At 54.9% G+C, this 23,423-nt stretch overlaps 2 protein-coding genes across 7 annotated transcripts in view; one reads left to right on the forward strand and one right to left on the reverse strand.

Moving 5' to 3' along the window:
- LOC122369916 (homer protein homolog 2-like) overlaps positions 1–19,776 on the forward strand; it is a 35,483-nt gene extending 15,707 nt beyond the window's left edge. Inside the window, exons 1-9 of one of the 4 annotated variants that reach the window (XM_043345067.1) lie at positions 5,939–6,069; positions 10,460–10,616; positions 12,699–12,830; positions 13,730–13,867; positions 14,103–14,201; positions 15,512–15,654; positions 17,719–17,848; positions 18,370–18,579; positions 18,861–19,776. In XM_043345067.1, coding sequence (XP_043201002.1) covers positions 6,011–6,069; positions 10,460–10,616; positions 12,699–12,830; positions 13,730–13,867; positions 14,103–14,201; positions 15,512–15,654; positions 17,719–17,848; positions 18,370–18,579; positions 18,861–19,046 — 1,254 coding nt within the window. In that variant the 5' untranslated portion in view covers positions 5,939–6,010 and the 3' untranslated portion in view covers positions 19,047–19,776. Of the gene's footprint in view, positions 1–5,938; positions 6,070–10,459; positions 10,617–12,698; positions 12,831–13,729; positions 13,868–14,102; positions 14,202–15,511; positions 15,655–17,718; positions 17,849–18,369; positions 18,580–18,860 lie in introns of those variants that run through there. The other 3 variants (XM_043345068.1, XM_043345069.1, XM_043345070.1) reach the window with 3 other exon arrangements.
- A 166-nt stretch (positions 19,777–19,942) lies between these two features.
- LOC122369917 (protein FAM207A-like) lies at positions 19,943–23,423 on the reverse strand. Of its 3 annotated transcripts, none has more exons than XR_006254496.1 (4): positions 23,224–23,397; positions 21,888–22,219; positions 21,113–21,551; positions 19,943–20,799 (listed from the first exon to the last, which is right to left on the reverse strand). XR_006254496.1 is itself a non-coding variant. In XM_043345071.1 (4 exons), exons 2-4 carry the CDS (start codon positions 22,201–22,203, stop codon positions 20,673–20,675), a joined length of 663 nt encoding a protein of 220 aa, XP_043201006.1. In that variant the 5' UTR covers positions 22,204–22,219; positions 23,224–23,423; the 3' UTR covers positions 19,943–20,672. The 3 variants fall into 3 exon arrangements, 2 of the variants coding, with proteins under 2 accessions (XP_043201006.1, XP_043201007.1); XM_043345071.1 differs by having other exon boundaries at positions 21,332–21,551; positions 23,224–23,423; XM_043345072.1 differs by lacking the exon at positions 23,224–23,397 and adding an exon at positions 23,163–23,174 and having other exon boundaries at positions 21,332–21,551.

Below are 23,423 nucleotides of genomic sequence, written 5' to 3' on the forward strand. Positions count from 1 at the left end.
ATTCCGGCCAAACATGGTCTCGGAAAGTAGGTCACAGGTCAAAGGTCATTTGGGTCAGGGTCATGAAATTTTCAGGGTAGGTGTAAAATTGATAAATGCGAGGGTACTGAAAGTTTCGTTGCAATCGGCAGCTTTTTACGCGAGTTATTCGCGAAAAAACCTTAGGGGGGTTGCATCAACCCCCTGTGTCGGCGAGGGTCGGCGAGGGTTAAAATTGGGTATCATCGGCTTCCTTTCATCACGGGCAACACGGTCGTTTTTTCCACGAAGCTCTAGCTCGAGCAGAGTCGAAACGGCAAGGGGGAAGGTCCAACGGACCCCCCCCCCCCATATACGTTCGCAGCTGGAAAATACCAATACGGGCGAGGTTTGATGGATTATTAGAGACAATTTTCCAGGTTGCCCCCCCAGTCAAATTCCCTTAAAATAGGCTCTGTCGTCTGGGCGGCTGCGGAGCGTCGCTGGACGACCGCTCCGCTGTGCAACGTCCGTCCAGCCTCCGGGGAGTGGGCGAGCACTGCACGCAGAACAGTGGTCGATGGAGAACAGTCGGTAGCTCGCAGAAGGGAGATTACAGCGCGTCGCCTCGACGGAATATCGAGAGATGTTGGGTGATTCGTGTTCTAGTGGCGATTTAGGAGTGAGGACATGACCGTATCACGGGACTACGGACTGGTGTGGGCTGTGCTGACGGTTGGAGATTCCATCCAGTTGCATCTCTGCTGATACCTGCATTCTGATACACCTACACTGCGGCGTCCCCATAAGTAGGTCGCCCAGGCCTAGGTAATAATTGTCTTTGAAATATTTGTATTTTATAGCGTAACGATTTGTTTAATTTTGGTAATGCCTATGAATGCTTACTAGACATACAAAAGTGGCAATCATACCACAGGAGGGCAAAGTTAATAGCAACTAACTTTCTGAGCCAGCAGCTGCGCGGTGTTTGTGTTCTGGTCGAAAATGATTGTTTCCAATTCTGGTCGAAAATGATTGTTTCCAATTCTGGTCGAAAATGATTGTTTCCAATTCTGGTCAAAAATGATTGTTTCCAATTCTCGTCGAAAATGATTGTTTCCAATGAAGGTTTTTAATTCACATTTTTGTTAGCATGATTGAGAAGCAATGAGCATTAATTCAAATATTCAATTAGTAGATATTCGCGCTGGTCAGACGTCCACATGGTTCTACATTTCCGCGGTGCAACTGGTAACAATATCTTTCAAGCTTAAGCGGCTTTTCTCTAAGCCGACATGCGAAATTGCATGCAGAGTAGCCAGAAACAGCCGGTGGTTTTCATGAATATGACCTTGAAGAGGCTCCCGCTGAAACTTTGGCATGCTGTTTTACATACTACTCGTTCCGTCTGCGGCGCTGGATGTCTGCTCCTAACTGCCGTACGCCGCCGCCGTCTCCGTCGACCTCTCTGTCCGCTGTGACCCTGTCGGTCTGTTTGCCGACCGGCGAGCCCCGCCGCCTGGCCGGTGACCCCGTCTCCGCCGACACGCCGCTCGTCCTGCCGGTGACGGTGATGACGGCTCGCCCCGGCCGCCGGCAGTCGGGCGCCGGCGGCACGCCCCGGGCTGCCGCGGTCACTCGCGGCTCGGTCGGAGCTGCCGCGGCTCTCTGCTGTCCGTCGGAGCTGCCCCAGCCGCTCGCAGGTCGGCGAACGGCTGCCGCGGCCGTCGGCGGCCCGTCAGAGCTGCCTCAGCGCCGATCGGCGGCGGCCAGTCCGGTGAATGCTAATGCCACTCCGGGGACCGCGATGGGCGGCACTGATGGGCTAATGTGTCTCGACGACCGATTCTTCCTTAGGCTGTGGCTTTCTGGCGTTGCGTTTCTATTGCTCTAGCTGGAGTGCATTGCCAGTGAAAGTAGTGAGAAGATTCGTTAGTCAGGTTGCTAAATTATCGACACATCATAAAGCTGAAGTAAATACGACCAAAGCACTAAAGTAGGTGCCCACTAAGATTCATCTCCCTCAAAACGTTATGAATGTCAGAAAAGAAAAGCAATAAGGAATCGTATACTCTGCTTAAACGCTGAAAAGCTGGCTTGAGCTGGAGATTTCATATCACCAATTCACTATTCAAGGTTTGCAAGTGGCATAGATCCGCCAGCGCTAATAAAAACTGACGTTCAGGCGCCTGTTGGTAGCGGCTTCCTCACAAGGATTGGCTACTGATGTGTCTGGTCACCGACAGATGGCACTGTCGTGGGTCTGACCAGACAGGTGGCGCTGTCGGCGACTGACCGGCCGTCCCTGGTCGATGATCTAGGAGTGTGGTCACCTGCTCTCCTGGGAGGGCCGATGTCACATGGCATTACACCTCCAGCCTTGCAAGGAAGATGCATCAACGTAACCCAGGCAGGAGATAGACAGAGTGGTGTGAACCCGACTTATGTCTGCAGCTCATTCCCAGCCAGATCTATGCTCATCCTTTCCTGAAATGAAGCGATTCAATTAAAGCAAATCACCACTTGGGGAGCTGGAGACTTAGATCCGGCTTTGGGTAATTCCAGACGGCGCATTTGGAGATACAATGGACTGGTTCCCCTGCGGAGAATATGTAGCGTCATTGAGGACTCCAGACCCTGCATTCATCAGACGGCACAAGGCCCGTGGAGCTTGTGGTATCCATGTAGTGTTCACTGTGGCCCTGTGAAATCGACTGTGATCATTTGGCATTGACTGTTGACCTGGGGCTTTGATAGCACCTTTGACAGCGATTGTGGGTCAATGGCATCGACCTCTGGACTCATACACCGACTGTGTGGTCTGTGACATTGATAACCCGGCTGGTTGTGTAAACCTGTATGAAGCATTGGAGGAGGCTGGTCACTGACTCCTTGCCTCTCTCCCCCGGCTCCTCCGCTCTCTCCTCTGGCCTGTCGCTGTCGGTGCCGATGGATCCTTGTGCTGGCCATCTGATGGGCGGCGATGTAATGACGACCATGTCCGGGGCGTGTGCAGAATGGGCCCCGAACGATAACCGGATGGACGGACCCGGCGCCCTCTCAGTGTTTGACCCACGCGGTCTCCAGGCGCGCACTGCCAAATAGTGGCGCCTATAATTTTGTGCTTTTTCTTCGAAAATCATTTGAATATTTTGTTTGACCGGATAGACATGGTTTTGGAATTGTGTACTCAACAGTTGGTCACGTAAACGTTTGACGTATTATGCATGCGGTTTTGTTTTGTTCTCACATAGCTGAAACCCTTACGGACTTCGCATCGTAGTTAGTACATAACACAAACGTCGGTAACCCTCTCCAGTAGCCAGCCGTGTCGGATGTATCCCCGCGCCGGTGGGCAGTCCGTACCAGAGTAGATTCATAACGTCCGTACCGACAGGCGGCGGAGTGCGGGCGGCTGGTGGGCGCCGCGGGGCGCCGCCGGCCACTCTGCCCCCCGGCGAGCGCCCAGCTGCCGCCAGCCTGCTCGAACCGCTGATATTGGCCGGGGTACGGCTGGGGCTTCCCGGTGCTGGCTTTTACCGCGTCTGTGTGACTAGCTGCCATTGGGAGGCTCATATGCGGCTAAACTCAGAAGTTCATTATGAAAGTACCAGTGCTTCTGTTTTGTGGATTTTTGATATCCTAACCCTTATGTATGGAGACAAGGACATGCACTATGACAGCCCTATGTGCTCTGTCAGCCGAAGTTTCCAGCTGAATTGAACTAGCGACTGCAGCTGGTTTAGCGGCTCAGTGGCTGGCGGCGTCGGCCGATACTGCTCTCTGTTGTGGTAGCCTACGCCTTCTGCCACACGCGGCTCCATAGGCGCTCTGTGATCGTTTGTAGGAAGCCGCGGGGTCGTATCCCGTTGACACGCCGGTCAATGGTTCGTCTGTCTACCTTTCGATGGCCACCTCGTCAGTGCGCCTGTCAGGGACGTCGGATGGTGTCTATCGGAGCCCCCGGCCCGTGCTCCTCGCCCCTCACCGACCGGCGCCCCTCTCGCGTGACGCTCACTCGAGGAATGCCGACCGTGCCGGACAGCTATTCATTTTTACACTGAGTTATGGGAGGTTCGCGAGCGTCCGCCGCCACCTCGGCCCCGATTGCGGATCCATTATACAGTTGGCACCAGTGGCGTGTAGGGGTGGTGGCCACCGCGGCCGGGCGGGACCCGACGGCTGACCGCGAGTGGCGGCGTCTGCGCCGCGCCGACCAGCGACCCACAGCCGCCGCCTCTCCGGGCGGTGACAAATAGGCTATCGACGGCCGGCAATGTGCGGCCAGGGCTGTCGACCAGGGCTGTCGGCCGAGGCTGTCGACCGCGGGCTGTCGGCCGGGAGCTGTCGACCGCGGGCTGTCGGCCGGTCACGTAGTGTGCCGGCGCCGCCGGCTGGTGCCGACCGATGAGCTGTGAGCGGCTGCTGATGACGCTCGAGAGGCTCCGACGCCGCAGCGCCGGCCGCTCGATACCGTCCGAACCGTGCTGGCGTACCGCTGCACGACCGCCTGCCGGTGCAACGCACCCCACGAGACTGTATTGCAACGAGCATCAGCGTCAAACAAATGTAAATTCCGGCGTTACTGGCTAGGTTCATTGATAGGAGAATGAAAAATCATATTTTAATATCGTTTGAATGGTTTCGATACCCGGCTGTTTTTCTTTCTTTTTAAATTGTGGCCTTCCTGATCAGTATTTTTAATAATTACGGTACGGAGCGGTCTAGTATGTGTACCGCACGGTATTTTACCTAACCGGCTGCTCCTCGCCGACCCAGCACGTTATCTGCTCAGAGTCTGTTGCCTACCCATAGGTCGTGAGTGGCACGCTTTGGGACTGAGCAGAGCACCCCCGGCCGGCATACTTTATTACTGGGATGTCCGCCCCGGCGCGGCGTGAGGCGTCGAGCCGTGGAAAAGGTCGACTGGGCGGTGGGGTCGCTCACAGCCCAGCCTGTCGACCGCCGAGGTCGCCACAGCGGGGTTTCTGCTAGGGCTGTGAGCGTCCATGCTGTGGGCTGGGCACTGTGGGCTAGTGTAGCTGTAACCGTGGGTTGAAACGTGCCTGCTGTGGACGGCGACAGACCATTAGTTAGGACAGTGATGGCCCCTGCTGCTCGGTCCGTGGTGCCAGGGTTGTAGCGGGGTACTTGCTGTGGGTTTGGGCAGTGCTTCTCCCGGACTTCTATGGTCCTGAGCATGAGATGGCCAGACATGGCCGAAATGCCCCAACTCAACAGAACAGAAACAGAAACAGCTATGGTTCCTGTGGCGAACAGTGAGGGTTTCTGTTGTGGGCTTTTCCGACGGTGCTGGGCAGCCCCTGTAGGTTTGTCGCTGACAGAGGGCCCTTGTTGGCTGCGCTTTATGTGGACGGGAGAAGAAATTGCAATAATTTGCCACAAGGCTTTAGACATAGCAGACAGCTTTGCGGCTCGTGGCAGCTATCTGCACTTATCGACCGATAGCAAATTCTACAAACTGCAGCTAAAAGGAAATACAACAGCATCAAAATAATGTCTTTTGAAGTTTTGCTTGCTATTTAACCCATCTACGATCTGAGGTCCGCTGGAGTAATGCAAGGTCATTGCCGACCACTATTTAAATGCTGTAGTGTTCTTTATTTCCATTCTGAAAAACGAATTTCTTTCCGTTTTGCTTGGACAAGTATCGTGTCAGCGTTTATTCGCCACTATGGAACTTGCTGCTTAGGACCACTCTTGCCGACGCCTGCCGGTCAGTCTGGTTAATACATATTCTCCAATCGGGTCAGTGACCATCCTGCGAGCGGTCCTCGGTTAGTGACCTGTATGTCGCGCTGATCTGCGGGCTGTCGCCCTGGTAGCGCCTGGCTGCCCGCTCGGTCGCCGTGATAGCGCCGGCCCCGCCTGCCCGCCCGACCGGCTGGCCGGCGCGGCGCGGCGGTGCGGGCCGGTGCTCTGTGTCCGCTGACCGGCGGCAGCGGCACTGCACCGGCGCGCGGCCCCCTGACCTGGCGGCGGTGGCGGCGGCGGTGGGCGGCGGCGCGGCAGTCGGTGTCGGGATGCCGCCATGACGGATCCGCCGCCGGGCCCTGCCGACTGCAGCAGCCCCCTGCTCACCCGCAGACGGTCAGTGGACAGGGAGACGGGCCAGGAGCCCACCCAGTGCTGGTCATACGGTCAGTGGACGGGGAGACGGGCTGAGGACTCACCTGCAGTGCTGATCAGACGGTGAGATGGGCAGGGGGCCCACCCAGTGCTGGTCAGATGGTCAGTGAGGCGGGGAGACGGGCGGGGGGCTCGTGCAGTGATAGCCAGTGCTGAGGATATGTGCTGGGGAGACGGTCAGTGCGCGGACGACGGTGTGCTGTCTTGCCTTCTGTGTGCTCCTTGGTGTAAGGCAAGCTGGCAGAGATCGTAGTGACGGGAACGGATGGACCGGTGACTTGCAACTGGGTCCAGTATTATCAATGCCGTAGAAGACTTGGCAGCACAGTTCAGCTGCAGAAAATTGTTTTTAATGTAAAATGTGTTTTACGCATTTCATTCCATCGTGTAGGTACTGACTTTCCACGGAATCGTTTCGTCGACTCGGATATCTATGCATTTCCCAACACCAGTATCGTGATACTTGTTGCCAAATGCCGTAACTAGGAAAGTTCGATCGTGCTCTATTTTCCTGTATGACTTTCAAGGTCTGTCCTTTTTTAACAGCCGGCTAGAATTAAAATTTCAACATCGTATGAGTTGTCAGTCGTCACTAGTCGTCGTACTATCAAACTTTGGCCGTGTCCGTTTACCCCACGCCCCGGTCGTTCCGAACGCTGCTTTGGCCGGTGTCTGTGGACCGATTCCTGATGAGGGGCGGTTCGGCGCCGCCCAGCGCGGGCACACTGCCGTGGGAACGGGCCGGTGGGCGCCGACAGACGAGCTGATTGGGACGACCGACGCACCACCGGGCAGTGGGACGACCTGCGCGACACGCCACCGAGCCTTAGCGTGGGACGACTGGCCCGGCATGGCTGTGCTATCCAGCTACTACGCTCCTGTCGTCGTTCGTGTTGTGTCTCCTATATGTGATCGATTTTCCCTCTATAACGCTGTTACAGCGATAATTAAAACAGACCTAACCAGTTTGCTGAGCTAATGCGGTGAGCGGGTAAACCCTGAAGTGTGTCCTGTCGCCCTCCACGCCCTCGCGGCCGCCTGTAACGCTGCTCCATTGTTGTCCACCTCGGTGGAACTGTCACACGGCCTGCACCCGCACGTGCGCTGCGACCCTGTCCTGTCATTTGTTACCTTCGGCACGTACGGGTCATTATTGTTGCTGCCAGTCACCGGAAGTCGCCGCTGTCGTGCTTCTGTGACCTTGCTGGCGAGTGGGTCACCCTGCACTGGTTCAGCATAATCCGTTTGCAGTCCGGCGATTTTGACCCGTGTCGCCTGGCGTGAGGACGTCCTCGGCGGCCGCACTCGGGGGCTATATTTACCGGGTCGACGAGCCGCGCCAGCCGGCCGACGATCGACTTCAGCCGAGGTCGGTGTGTCGGCCAGCGGCCGTGGAGAGGCGCGACACCGGTGGAGACGGCAGCGATCGACCCTGTCGGGGGTCAGCGGGTCATACCATCGACCTCGTACAGGGTCAGCGGGTCACGCCATCGACCCCGTCCGGGGTCAGCGGGTCACACCATCGACCTCGTATAGGGTCGGTGTGTCGAATGGTTAACCCCGTACAGGGTCGACGGTATGACCCGCGTACAGGGTGCGTTGAATGGTCGACCTCTTACGGAGTCTCTGTGTCGAATGATTGACCATGCGCTGGGCCAGCGAAGCGGTCAGCATTGAACCGAAACATGGCGATAGAATCGGTGTTATATGTGATATACCAGGCTGTTTTCCTTTGCCAGTCAATCGCATCAAAATCCGCCGGTTTCTTTACTTTTATGTGCTGATTACTCGCCGCCCATTGCTACACAGAGACACGCTGTACCTCGATTCAGAACACCGATGAAATGTTTCAGCTACGCCTCATAAGTGTTGGCCTAAGTCTATTTGAGTCGCTCAAAAGTCAAACAGCTACTGAATATTGGCGGACGCTGGTTGATGGAAGAAGGGTTGATGTTGTTTTATCCCAATCCGTCCCGTCCTTTTTTTATATGTAAATTGTTCGCAGTTTTTGCAGTCCCACATCGAATTATACCCATCTTCTCTCATACAAGTTGCAATACTACAACACAGGCCGCGAACTGTTGTGATGACTCAGTCTGCATTAAACATCGCCGCCTGCCCGGCTGTCGTTTTTCAGCCGTGCTCCGGTGAAGTAGGTCAGTGTTCGCTGTCGGCGCCGACGGCCGCCGGTCGCTGCGTCGGAGTCGGCAGCCGGAGCCGCGCGTCGACGCCGACTTTAAGCTGGCATCGATTCATAAGGGGCGAGTCGGCGGCGGCGGCGGGCGGTCCCGGTTTATCATGTGAGCCACTGACGTCATGTCGGGCGGCGGGATGAGCGGAGCGCGTCAGACCGTTCGGCACGGCGTGGCGCCGGCACCCGATAGAGGGGTGTGGTGGTCCGCGGACGGCGGAGCGGGGACTGACGTGCCGCGGACGGGCTTCTTGGTAGGCTCGGGAGTTCCGGGAGGGTCGGGAGTGGGGAAAAGTGTCGGGAGGGCGGCGGCCGGCACTGGTGTGCGGTACAGTCCTGTCCCACCGTGTACGCTGTCTGTCGTTGCCAGAAGCCCAGAAGTGACACAGCAGTGGCCTTCTGCCGGCCGGCTGAGAGGTCCGGGGCGCCGTGCCGTCTGGACTGCCATGGCCCCGACGGCAGCCAGCCTCTGCGGCCGCCGCTGTCGACACATATGAGCAGCTATATTGGGCCGCTGACGAATGTGGCACTGACGGCCCGGCCATGGGCTCGTGGTGTATGCAAACGACCCCACTGATGGGCGCTGGCTCGTACAGCATTTACATGCTGGGCAACTGGCCGCAAAATCGCCAATAATATACTACCGAGCTCTATGGCGCAGGCGTGCCGCGAGCTGATGTCACCCGAACAGCTGCCTTAGAACGGTAAATGCAGTCGTGTTTAGATATGAAAGCCAAGATCTCGAGCTTACTCTGTCGTGAAATTGTACCCGATTTCACGGGATTGAACTCGATCTCCAAATATTGACTGAACATTAGTTTCTTTGATTCCACTTCGTCAGCTTTCTAAGTCCTCTTCTCAGGCCAGCCAAACAGCGCCTAATGGGTGGCTGGGCTGGAGGCGGAGCTGTGCGGCACAGCATCCCATCAGGCGTTTTCCACTAGTGACATCTAGCGACAGCGATATCAGGGGAGTCGGCCGTTGGGAAAGTGCCTATTTTTCCAACGGTTTCTGCCTAATGCCAATTGCGCCGGGTGCATTGCTGAAAAGAGGAAGCTCTGACTTCTGAGAATATTTCTCGATAGACACTGAGGCAAATGAAGGATGGTGACATGGCAACTGTGATAAGAGCTACTTCGAAGCTACTTCGAACGCAAGCAATGAGGAATGAGATCTTACCTACCTAGGAATGTGGATTACATTTCGTCGACCAATCTTGATACCGTTTGGTTCATGGCTGTGACAAAGTGTACGCCCTTGTCAGTTGTTTTCGTGTAATTGCTTGCGGTTTCTTATGAAGCATTTCGCTTTTGTGTTACTATCGGCTATCGCACTTAGTATCTCGGTTACCTTAGCTACATCAAATACACTGTACTAAGATGTCGGGACTGGTTCCGTTTTATCAATCTGTACTAAGATGTCGGGACTGGTTCCGTTTTATCAATCCAAGCAACTCTGCCGTTTTTTCCTGTCGGCTGTCCGACCTTTTTTCCGTTGTCAACTTGATGATAAATCTGCCGCATAATTACCCAATTTCGAGAGTTTGACTCTGACCCGGACACGAGTCTGTTTGTGACAAGCTCGGTCCAGCCCACTGGCCACTACATTCATCGATACGACCAAAATGCGCCCTTAACTCCTCTCATTAGCACGTTGATGGCTCTGGTTTACCCCACCACCTCTAGTCGCACACGTTGATAATCCCGCCACGGTTCTTATCTGCCGTGTGTGCGTGGCGTCTCTCCCACCTCTGTCGGCCCACTGATCTGCTAATCTTGGCTCCCTCGCCGCTTGCGGTAAGGGCCATTCAGCCCGTGTCCCGGTGACCGATCAGCCGGGCGTGGCGGCCACACACGGGAGATGTCGGCACTCGCCTGTCGTCAGCGTGGTATTGACGGAATCGACCCGTCGACCGACGGCGGCATCCCCCTCCCCCTCCTCTGCCCGCCCCGCCCGGCAGCCGTCATCTCGTGGTGGTCGCCGCTCGCCATCCGTCGATCGATTCCCGACTCTGTGCGCGTGCCTCGGCTGCCCCCGGGGCACCGAGGGGCTGCGCGCCGCGCGCGCTGCACTATTTATAACGGCGTGATATGACGCATGCCGCTGCCGGCCAACCCGACCCCGACCGGAGTCTGACCTCATCTCATTGTCTGATTGCAGGGAGCAACCCATCTTCTCCTGTAAGGCGCACGTGTTTCACATAGACCCCAAGACGAAGCGGTCATGGATCCCGGCGTCGGCCTCGGCGGTCTCCGTGTCGTTCTTTTACGACTCGACGCGCAACCTGCACCGTATCATCTCCGTGGAGGGCACAAAGGTACGACGGGCGGGCATCATAACCGTGGAGGGCCAAAAGTACGACGGCAGTTGTAATCTCCGTGGAAGGCACAAAGGTACGACGGGTAGTAATCATCTTTGTGAAGCGCATGAAGTTACATGGTGAGAGTTTCAGCTTCGTGAAATTGATTGAGATACTCAAAATAAGGCAGATTTTTTGTGTTTATCATTTGATTTTTAAACAAGTTACTTGTTAGACCTTTCATTATACATTTGTGCATTTCTTACGCGTTTTTATCTCACGAAATATAATGTATCGCCAAGTGTCTTTACCTACGTCTATGAATCGACTTTGTCCTTGTGCTCCTTTGGTTTGTTCAGTAGTTTAAGACCCCTAGGCCTCATCTGGGCCAATGTCACCCTGTTTGGTCGCTTATCGTCCCGTCTCTGTTCCGCTCTGTCACCGTCTGCCGGATGCTGGCGATCCGTCCCAAACAGTCCGGCCTTGGCGGGCTCCTCTGGGGTAGAGTCACCGACCCGAACGCCGCCAGCGCCGTGCCCGCCGGGGTCACCAGAGAAGAAAACCGCCCGATGTCGCCCTTGACGGATGGCTCGGCCGATCGATGCGTGCCCGGGTCCCCGCGCTGGCTGTGGTGGACGGCGCGGGCCAAGGCTGGGTGTCGTACTATCTGTGGTGTACAGTACGACGCTGCTGGGTGACGGACTCTCTGTCTGTGGTGGACAACATGCCACTGCTGGTTGGTGGACAGCATGCCACCGCTGGGTGGTGGACAGCAGTCAGTGCTGGGTGGTGGACAGCAGTCAGGACTGGATCGTGTGCTGTCGTGGGTGAACAGCAATCACTACTGATGAGTGTGCTGTCTGTAGCGAACAGCAGTCATTGCCTGGGTGGTGCGCTGTCTGGGCGGTCGACTGTCTGTGGCGCTAACACGGCACAAGTCTCTCACTATATGTCCAACCGGTGGTTTGTGGGTGCTGCCGACTGACACGGGACCACCCGAGGGTGCGCGCTGCATGGATGTGGTCAAGCAACGGTGCAGCATGTGAAGGGAGATGGCCGACCCGACTCAACCACAACTCCACAGCAGTGCAGTGCCGGGTCGCTGGGTCGACCTCAGCCTGTCTGCGGGCGCGGGAGGTCGACCTTTGACTTGCCGCGGCCTCCCTCTGCCGGCGCCGGCTGCACCGTTCCGACTCTCACGGCCGGCGCTGGAATACCTCCGAGCTGTCGGAACGGAGGTGAAACGTCCGACCCGACCGCTCTGATAGACCCTCCGTGACCTGCCGCTCGGCGGGTCGCCGGGTCACCGTGTAGGGTCACCGATCTCCGGATCCGCGGTGTCGGTTCACCGGTGACTGCGGTCGACACGCTAGTCGGCGCGTCACCGGGAACGCTAATTAATGTTTCACGGAAGAGTTGGAATTCCGGCCCGGCTGATGCAAGTCTGTGTAACACTTATGAAGCCGTGTATCTGGTGTGAACTCTTTGCCCGATTTGTAACGTGGACCACCGCCAGTCGGTGGTGGAAAGGTAGAGGTCCACTTCATACAGTCGCCACTGCCTCTAGAGGTGGTCAGTTGGCTCCTCGGGAAGGGGGAGGGGGTGGGGGCTCCGGGGCTCCGTACCGCGGCTATCGCGTGACCCCACTCCATCCGTGTCTGGAGACCGACTGCCGGGCGCCGGAACCGCCGGCTCGCCGCCGTTCCGCGGCCGCGCTGATTCCGACAGGCCACTGCAGAGCGGTGAATTTTGCAGCGGCTCGCACTGTGTCCGCTGAACGGCGTGAGACGGGCCTCCGTCACGCGCAACGCGCTTTAGGGGGGACGAGGGGGGGGACGAGCGCTCGTCCTTCAAGTGCGTCGGTCCCTTTCGACAAATGACTGCCTCCCGTCAGAGGTAGCTATCCACCTTTCCCTGGGATTAGAGCTGTGCTCATTTATCGCGTATATCACTATAATCGCTCGTATTGCTGCTGTCCACGATTGTTGATAGTTGCTATCTATCTGCCATATAAATGCTACAACTGTGTTTCACCAGGCTGTATCTCATGTTCTATCCCCATGGCACGTTTTGTGACGCTTCCCATTGGTGTCTCTCCAGGCCGTCATCAACTCCACCATCACCCCCAACATGACCTTCACCAAGACGTCGCAAAAGTTCGGCCAGTGGTCCGACGTACGCGCCAACACCGTCTACGGCCTCGGCTTCGGCACAGAGGCTGAGCTCAACAAGGTTAGTGCGCAGGCCCACAGGCGCTTCCGTTCTGGTTGTTGACTTGTCTGTGTCCTACTTTAATTGGAGCAGATAAGATGAAGGGATAAGAACTTGATATGATTGTGAATTATTTAACAGTTTTACCGTAGCGACCGATCTGTTGTAAGATCAAAACAAAGTCAAATGCGGCATCAACATGCCATACAAGTAGTTCGACTGATGTATTGCGTGACTTTGTTTGAAAGAGGCCTTGCTATTAGGCAAGATTTGTTCCTGTATGTTTGATGCAAGTGTTTGATGCAGTCTTGCAATGCAATCCAGCCACCCAAGAAACTTTGCGCGAGACGTTTTCTTGGATGGTTTTCTTGGATAGCTTGATTTCATCGAGGGCTTCTGTTTTAAAGAAAATTTGTAAGCTTTGCTGAACTGTTGAGCAATTAGAACTGCCAGTATTTCAGTATTTAACGTGTAGTTAATGTTACTGTATTTTATTTATGCATATTTTGACCTTTTTTAAGCAAATAACGAACGATATTAAGAAACATACAGGAAAAAATATCTAGGACTCTACCGCGACGAAATATTTCTATCTCGAGTTTTCAAAGAATTCCATGCACTCGGCCAAGGCCTCGTGCATGAAATCCTTTGAAAACTCTCGATAGAAATATTTCGTTTTCGCGGTATCGTCCAAGAATGTATATTCTTTAGCTGAGTGGTTTCACGTTGGATATAGCTTGTACGCCTATATGCGATCAGGAGACGGCCATTGGTGGCATGTAGAGGTGCTGACGTCTTGACATTGGACGCTGATTTGGCAGTTAAGTGGGTGGCCATGGGAGTAGGACCCGCTGTCGCTGAACGTGTCCTCTAGTCTGATCCGAACCTGACCTGGTCGTCACGTCCATCCCGTGTTCCAGTTCATCGAGAAGTTCCAGGAGATCAAGGAGGCGACACGGCACGCGCCGGCCGGCTCGGCGCCCAACGGCACCAGCTCGACGCCGACCACCAGCACCAACGCGTCACCAGTGATCGCGCGCGCCGTCAAAATGGACCAGGTGCGGGGACCGGGGCCGTCCGCCGTGCTGGGCTGGGTGGGAGGGTTGGTGGGTAGCCGTCGGGTTAGTGTGTCGAGCAGGTGTGCTCAGTGGGAGGTAAGGTAGACGCGAGTAGCGGCGTGCTGTGCGCTCACGGACGGGGCTCCGCCGTGTGTGTCTGTGTGTGCTCGCGGTCGGAGCGGCGGCGGCGCGCGGTGGCCGGCGGCGGTCTCCACTAACCGACACTGCCCTCTAGGTGGACTCGTACCTGCCGCCGCCGCCGGCCGGTGAGCTGGACCCCAAGCAGGCGGGCGCGCTGCACCAGCGCAGCCACAGCCTGTCGGGACTGCAGCAGGTAACCGCCCGACGGGCCGGCCGCCGACCCCCACCCTCTACCCCCCTCTGCCTCCGACACCGCGTCAGATCCCTCTCTGCTTCGTCCACTGCAGCTGTTTGTTTTATACACTTCCGCCAATACTTGGTATGCTTCTTATGTCGGTTACTCCTGCGGTGCATTTACGTTTCTCTTGTGTCTTCTTTGTCTGCTTTTTGGTCCTTATGTTCTTTCCGTCCGCTGCATGTTCCATCTCCCCCGTCTATTGCCGCCTTGGTTGTATGTTTCGGTACACTCGCATTCTCCTGATCGACTGCCACTTCCCATCAGCTCCTCTGCGTCCCCGATTTTCCCCACCGAGGCCCGCCCCGTCCCCAGACACCCCCTTCCTCCCCTCCCGCGGGTCGGCGGCGGCCGGGGCACTTCTCTTCAGCAGGTGCCGGCTGGTGGCTGTCGGGCGCATGCTGGGGTAGTCGGCGCTCTGTACCCCTCTCTGTGTGGATCGGACGGCGGACTCTGCCCCCGGGGCCGGCTCCGGACCGGTGACCGCGCCGGGCGGGCCGCGTGGTCCGTATCCGCGGCCAGCTCCCTCCCTGTACCATCTGCTTTGGGACCTGGTGTCGAGGCCGGCCCCCCGCTGTCGGCCCCGTATGTGTGTGTGTGCGGATGGGTGGACGAACGCTGACGGGCTTCTGCAGACTGCAATATGCATCCCGGCATCGTCACATTTCGGAGTTGTATAGTGGCGCTTGCAGCTGAGCCTGTACGGTTTTTCAACGGGCTCGACAGTTTCTCTTTTCTTGTTACCTCTTGACCTGTACCCTGTCATGTCGTTGGAGCATGAATCTTCGTGTTTTGTACTAACGGGCATGCACTCCATATGTTATATTGGCTCGTCCAAAAAATCACGTTTTTGAGGAGTATTTTGGTAAGGGTCTGTTTTATTAAATGATTTTGTCAACTTGGTCTGTGCTAAATACGCTAAACACTTGTGGCCCCGTCAGCTTGATAACTTCGGTCATATTCTGGTTACTTAGTAACGATGTAGTTCGTAGACCCCGATCGAAATTGGGTTAGACTTTTGTCAGTTGTTCGGTAACCAGGCACGGGATATGATCGTCCAATATCATGAGCTAAGTTGTGCATCACCGTGCTCGATCCGGCGATACCCTACCCTATGTGCCGTCGTACCCTGCCCTCTGGAACCCCATAGTGATCTGACGCACCTTGCCCGGTCCCTGTGACGAGATGATGACCTGTCATACCCGCTCCGTGACCCCGTGGCTACCCCGCGATGACCCCTGACCTCCGTGGTGACCCGGTGTCAACAGCAGCCGTCGGAGAGCCCCAAGCACGAGCTGAAGGGCGGCGCGTCGCCGGCGGCAGCCGCCGTCGGACCGTCACCGGCAGCATCCTCCAGCGAGGCGCAGCTCAAATACGAGAACGACAGACTCAAACTGGCGCTGGCACAGAGGTGCGTATAGTGATACTGTACCGTACTGCACGGCACGTTTTGTAGTGTGCCGTACCGTACTGCAACGTACCGTACAATGCTATGTATTGCGGCGCATCGATAATGTCGTGCCGTGTCGTGTTGTACCCATTCGTCCAGACAACAGTGCTGAGCCCGGCTGTGGTCCTATGGGCTGGCTATAGCGACGCATAGCCGCACAATGCCGGCTGGTTCAGCCGCGCTTTCCCTTCTGGTTGAGTTGTCCTATCCAGGCTGGTTCAACCCTACTGTGCCGGCTGGTTCAGCCGTGCTATCCCGTCTGTTATCCCGGCTGGTTCAGCCGCGACTCGCCGGCCCGCAATAGCCAATCACAGCTGTCGGCACAAAGCGCCGGCCGCTGACAGCCAATCAGCATACGGGAACGGAATGCAGCCGCTCGTGAAACGAATCGCGTTGACTGAATGAATAATTGAAAATGGTGTAGTTTCGTCATAAAGTTCGTATTCAGTCAGTTTACTGTCGTGCGAAAATTTCATTAGCGGGATGCATTTTATTGTACGGATGTTTTGCCTTTTCTGGACTGTAGATGGAAATTTTCCCCAAACAGCATTATGGTATAAACTCGTAGAAACTTTAACAGGTCATTTCTAAAACTGGCTTTCTATTTCGTTGCGGCAGGCTCACGTGCGAGAGGAAGAGCTTTGAACTTTGGTGAAGAAGTTTGTGAGGTTCCATGTCACTGGCACGTGTCCGCTGTTGGCGTGTTCCCTGCCCGCTCATCTGTCGTCCGGCTCCGGGCTGACTCCCCGGTGGTTCAGTTGCCGGAGAGCTGGAGCGATGCAGTGCCGGTGGCTTCATTGGGTCTCGAGTCAGTCACTATTTTACACGTATGATGTTTTTATATCAGGGCGAAATCAGAGAAAGACACTATGGTTCCTATCATGGGTGCCTTATGATTTTTTTTTGTATTTGCAGGCCAACTACCTTGCAAAACTTTTGTTGCGCGGTTTGTTCAAATACTGACGTTCATTTTATAGCTATATTTCATTTTATTAATTATATTCATTTTATATTAATTCATATTATTCATTTTATAGTTTGGTTTGCCTCGTCAGATAGAAATTACGAGTACCCAACTAAATCTAAATTTCAGAACACCACTGATCTAAGTTTTAGAACACCACTGATCGAAATTTTAGGACACCCTCCCGAGGCATCGGTTCCATCGGATCCTCGTTGGTGCGCCATTGGGGGCGTCATTGGGGGCGTCCGGCTGCGGTGTCTGCCGCTGATGACAAGCGACACGTGTAGTATACGAGGGGCGCAGGGGTGGTCTGATGACCGGGGAGGCCACTGATGTCTGGTTCTCGTCGTCTAGAGCAGCGCCGCAGCGCGAGCAACGGCCGGCGAGGGCCTGTTTAAAGAGCTTAGAACGGAACTGACGTACAAGGTCAGTTCCATTCATAGGTCAGTTGGACATTTGGAGGCTGTGTCCGATGCTGGAAAAACAGCAGCAAGAGTAAAAGGACCTGAAGATATATCGCGTGGTCAACCCGGGCTGGCGTTCTGTGTGCCGTCGTCTCCTCTGTTCTAACAGCCGCGACCAGTATCCATGCAGTACCCACCCACACACTCGGCCCTGTTCAGACAGTATGTGGGACCGTCTCTGGCGCTGCTCCCTCCCCCTCCCCCCTGGCGCCGGCGGAAATTACACGCCGGATAGCGGGCCGGCCGCCGCTGCCCGGACCACGCTGATGAATGGCGCCAGCCGCTCCGACCACTCTCCGACAACTGCGGTGGTCGGAGCGGGACACCCAGTGCTCTTACCTGACCAATGTCACTGGAAGTCGTGATCGGTTTGGTCTGCTCAGCTTGCCCTTCGCGTTGATTTAGCTTCATCGCCCATCTTTTCAAGCATGGGCGCCGGTGACCATCGCAGTCGGGGCTCCTTAAAACCTAAATCATGATCATCATATCTTCAAGCTGCTGCGCTGCCTTTCTAACTGTATCTGACGAGCCCGTGAAGGTAGATGAGTGGTCTTTCACTTGGCGTTCTATATTCAGTGTGTTTTGTCCTTGTTTCAGCTCTGCCAACGCCAAAAAGTGGGAGGTAGAGCTGACGACTTTGAAGACCAACAACGCCCGGCTGACGGCCGCCCTGCAGGAGAGCACAGCCAACGTAGAGGAGTGGAAACTGCAGCTCCAGAGCTATAAGGTACGGGACAGTCTGGACTGTAGGCTGTTGTAAGGCGCACAGACGCCGGAACTGACCCTGTTAGACATCGACATTGACACAAACACAAACACAGATACAAAACAGAAACATAGCAACCAGACGTGACTCAGTTCGACACTGACGGGATTTCTGTAGTTCGGATGCTCTGCATACAGTTAGTTCACCCCCAGTAGGGCTTACTACGCCCACCATGCGAGCTTAGTCTCGTGAAGATGCATTACAATCTCGATACGCCATTCCTCTACCGTCCTCATACCGTTCACGACGAAATGCCTACTCCCCATTGCTGCAACTATGTGAATAAGTAGCACTCCAGTGAACCGTTGCTGCGGGGTTGATGTTACGCAGCACGATGTTTCTCTGTATTGCGTGACGCGTGCCGTTCCGTAGCGACTCGCCATCCCAGCTGGTGCATTTCTTACTGAATCTTGGCCACGGGTGGCTCCCCGTTCCCTCTCGTTGACTCTCCACCCCGCCTCACGCCGCTCACCATCCCACAGGAGGAGAACGGTCGGCTGCGCAGCCGGGTCCTGGAGCTGGAGGCCGGGCGCGGAGGCGACACGGCCGACCTCTCCCGCGAGCTGCACCAGCTGCGTCTGCGCGCGGACAAACTGGAAGCAGAGGGCAAACGGAAGGACGAGGAGAACCGGAAGCTGGCGGCCGGCCAGCCGGACCCGGCCGCCGCCAAGGCACAGGAGGAGAGCATGAAGGTGGGTCGGTAGGCAGCTCGACACCGGCAGCCGGGTCTCTGGTAGATAGAAGCGTGCACAGTTGGTAGGAATATAATAATAGATAGGTCTCACACGTTCATCATCGAATGTGAACTACCTACGCCACATCTTGCACCTTGCTTAGAGAACTCGACTGGATATGAGATTTTTTAACGTAATTTGGGATGTTCGTTATTAACGCCTGTGTTGCAGTAAGTGACCCTAAGGTGGCATCTACATACGTCAGCGTCTGACCTCTGTCCGTCCCTGTCTGTCGCCAGGCTATGGAGCAGGAGAACGAGCAGCTGCGCGGCCAGCTGTCCCGGCTGCAGGACCAGCTGGAGATGGCGCTCTCGGCGCAGGAGTCGCAGCACAAGGTGCTCGACACGCTCAACATGCAGCTCGGGGATAAGATCGCCGAGCTGCAGGGAATCCACACCGAGCTGCACCAGGCCATCCAGACCTAGGCCGGCCGGACGACTGCCGAGCTCAGCCGCCGTGCCGCCGCCGCCACCGCTACTGCCGCCGCAGCCGTGTCGGAGACGCCGCGCCGGTGTGCTGCCGGGCCCGGTGACCGGCTGGTTCTCGCGCGCGTCCATTACGGTGTTGCCGTGTCCGCGGCGCTACGCCGGCCGACGGGCGTGCTCGGAGTGCGGCCACGGCCCGCGCCCGCCATCGACCGCGGCCCAGTCGTATGTGCAATCTCGCTGGCTGCTAACGTTTTATCTGCATTTTCTCACGAGTGTGCGTCGCCGCCCCAGTGGCGCCGCCGAGCGATTTTAGCCCATTAACACAGCGCAGCTTATCTCAGGAAGATGATCGCTGTCTTCACCGCTCGCGCTCGCTGGCCGCAGCTGATCTCTGCCGGCCGCCGCCATGCATTCCATATTTATTTGCTGGCCAGCTCAGCGCCAGAGTCGAGTTTTTCGCCCCCTGATGTGATGTCGCGCCGCTCGACGGGCCGGGCGTGGTGGCGCCCTCCCCCGGCGGGCGCCGTTTTTACTGGGGCGCTCCGCCGCCGCCGCCGACATATGACCACTGGGGACCAGGCGGTTTCATGTTCGTGACTGTGGCGTATTCGTCATGTGTGGCTAGCTAAGGCTACTCCTCCGAGCGTTTGTGTATCATAGTTCGGTTCTGTATATCAGTTTGTAATATAGCACAAACCGTGCGTACAAAACACCTGAGACGAACGCCGCTGGGCTTTGTGTTGGTGAGGGGCGCGTCACTGGCAAGTCGGGTGGCCTGGAGGCAAACACTGGCTGCGCCTGGCGGGGTCTGGAAAGCCCTGCCATTGCAGGTCCTACCCAGGCCACGTCTGCCACACTCGAATGATGAGATGATTGGCCATAAACGATATGAATGTCACATGAACCAGTTGTATTTTACGACACCTCTTCAAAAGTAAACGGACGTGGTGCAGACCCGCACCCCAGCAGCATCCCACTGAGGCAATCCCTAGAGACCCGCGTCCTTCCTTGGGTCGCAAAAAGGTTCGGAATCCGTTTATCCAGCACAGCACCCATCTGCCCCGCCCCGGGGTAAAAAAAAAGGCGTACGGCGTCCCTCTTAGTCATTCAGCTTTGACAACATAAATCAGGCAATGCAAACTGCATGTTCAGGATTACCACGTTGTAGCACATCCCAAGGAACACGTTCCGCTATTAGCTCCACCCAACCCTAATGATGGCCAGAGAGCCTGGTTGGTGCTCATCACATGGCTGGTAACATTCAGAGGCAAGGGACGCTAACCCCGGGTCAGCTTACTAGCCTGGCTGATACACAGGTACTGCTTGTTCCACTCATAAACCCACTGAGGCCGATGAACTGGGCCGCTGGGTATAACTCGAGCATCCGAAATGTTATCAATTACGGCTGGAACGATATGTCCCAACACTGTTGCACCGAGACAACACAAATAAGAAACTCCGGCTCATCCTGATGGGCCTGGTGAAACGTCTTCCACACTCACCAAAACACGTAACAGTCCTCCCAACCCGTGTCCACACTGCGACGCCTCGACACAAAGCGCATCTCGCCACGCATGCATGAGTCGGTACACAGTTGGAGCGCACTGTATCACACCACAGCCGCTACACCTCCATACCCTCTGCGTCCTTGAGCACCCACTGCTGCACGTGCTCCGAGACAATGCCCTCGGGGTCCTCCTGGTAGATGGGGTGCTCCAGTACCCGCTGAAACTGGGCGATGTCCGACAGGCTGCGAAGAGGCAGACCGTGGATTAGGTATGCAGACAGAGGTCGCAGATGGATTCATACAGGTGACATGGTGCAAGAGATGCTATCAGTGGTCTGGAAACTGTTACTGATTGATGTCATTAGTTGCATATTTTTATTCATATAGGTATAGTTGATTTGGTTGGAGATGAAAATGTATAGTCTAAAAGGAAACCATTTCACACGTCTATTTGATCTAGCAAAAGAGCAAGAAATTAACACCCACAGGTTACAATATATCACTCATGGATAATTAACCATAAGATGCCACCTAAAACGCCAAATAATTCACGCACCAGTAGATAGGCAAGTTGGCGTGCAATTTCTGTCGTCGGCGTCGGCGGGAGCGACAACGCGGCTGAAGATGTGTGCCCAGCATAGATAGGCAAGTTGCACATTTCAATCATGTATTAATGTATTGAATGCTGGGCACACATCTGAAACAGAGACACACAGGTATATCAGCGTTATGCCCGTCTAACCAGCTCCCATCCGTTCCAAGGCCGTCCACTTACTATTGTTTGTGGAGGGCCTTCTGTTTGGGCATGCCGCGCCGCTTCTGGCTGGGCTGCCGGCGCTGCTGGGCGGCTGCCTTTTTGGCTGCTCGCTCCTTCTCCAGTAGCACCGGGTCGGGCAGCGCGTCGGCGAGTGGCCGCATGTCCCCCACCACGGCCGTGGCGCGGCGCCGCTTGGCCGCGCGCGCGCTGCGCAGAGACTCCATCACTGAGTCCAACTCTGCCGGGCGGTGCAGCGAGTTAGAGGGAGCTCCGCTTGGTGATGGGGTTTAGAGGAGTTTTGCTGTTAGTGGCTCAGCTAAACACTGCAGGCTGACAGGAGAACAACTTTTAGCAGTAAACTTTTGCTGTTTTGGGCAGTAGCGAAATTATGGAGTACAGTTTGGCGATCAGTTTGCCGGCCGTTACAGTATTTCTAATGAAGTGCTATCCGTATCAAGGCGTGATTACCGGAAGCAGCATTTGCTTAGCTTTGGTTTCAACTGATCTACATAGCGACAGTGTGGGACACATGTAGCAACGAAGCCAGCTAACAGAGGACGATATCTATCCTTACTCTGCATGAAGGCCTCGCGGCGCACTTTCCGTTTGTCCTTTTTCTTCATGGCCGCCTGTCCGCGCACGGTGGACTTTGTGCTGCGCACGGAGCGTGCCGTCTCGCTGCGCACCGAGCGCGCGTCAAAGTCGGGCAGCCTCTGGCGCAGCGCCTCCGGAGGAATCTGCAGACCGGCGAACGGACTGGCGCCGCTCGGGGGCGGCGGGGCGGCCACCGGAACAGCCTCAGGCACCGCCTCGGCATCGGGCTCCGGGCGGCGCGGCACGCCGGACGCCGGCAAGTGCAGCTTCTGACGGGCGCGGCGAGCTTTACCCATGGTGTTATGTTGTGCTCTGAAAAAAAACAATATGATTTATATTGCATGGGTTTGCACAGCAAACATCATAATGACTTAATGTACTATTTGTCAATACACAAGATTTGATGGCAGCCTACTAGCCTATCAAGTAACTAACATCTAAGATCTACCTTCCAGCTTCCTAGCATAAAGATTTAAATCCTACACCATAATTTGATGCAAGTAAACTGCACAAAAAAAAAAAATCATAGGGCACTGGCAACTATGCAGCCCAGTAAGTTATGTGAAGCTTAGTTTCTAGCTCTGGCTTAGGTCTAGCTAAACATCAAATTGACATGGTCTGTGGAATAAAATTTATAAAACAGCAGCAATGATCATGCCTATAAAAATGTAACGGCATGCTGAGGACAGAGATCAAATAAGTTGAATAATTTTTGTCCAGGGTGTCAGCAAACAGTCAAAATTGTTGGACTCATACAAACAGATTATTATAAGCATTGCAAGTATGTAATAAATAGCCAGACTAATTTTGTTCAATGCAGTGCAGTACTACCCTGACCTGACCTAGGTAAGTAATCAAAGGAAAAGCATTGCTGGTAGGCTGTATGGTTTGAAACATTTATTTAGCATGATTACAATTATAATTGCAATAAGATGGAATAATAGGTAGCCTTTTGCTCATAGCTTAAGAAAGCAAAAAAAAAAAAATCACTGAAGAGGTTCCAGCATCAAAAGTATTTTGTTGTTTCATTTCTTAGCTTCTTTTATTTATGAAAAAAGAGTTACTATTCCATCTTATTACGAAAAGAATCATTGTTGCCTACATAAAATGTGAAACAATATAATATAGGCAATAAATGTCTAATGTAGAGCCTATACAATTGAGTAAACAATTTGGCACGAAATCATATAATAGGTTTAAAGGTGTGCACATTATTATTAAGCAGGTTCATATTCAGAATTACGAGCGAAATTACGTAAGTTTACTGTTCAAGTAGATACCTACACTGGATCAAAGACAATCAAATATCAACTTACCTTCTATCCTTCAATGCGCTAACTGCTTACAAGCAAAATCTATTTTGTTGTACTGTAAATGACAAAAAATCACATTACATTATTATATTGGTTATATATCCATACAAGCACATACAATTACCAATATACATTGATACATGCAAGCAAGCATGCAAGCGAAGGCTGAAAACAGAGGGCGCATGGGCGTATGGGGGGATTCG

This window comes from Amphibalanus amphitrite, unplaced genomic scaffold (assembly GCF_019059575.1).
Source record: "Amphibalanus amphitrite isolate SeventyFive unplaced genomic scaffold, NRLGWU_Aamphi_draft 001084F_arrow, whole genome shotgun sequence".
Classification (NCBI taxonomy): domain Eukaryota; kingdom Metazoa; phylum Arthropoda; class Thecostraca; order Balanomorpha; family Balanidae; genus Amphibalanus; species Amphibalanus amphitrite.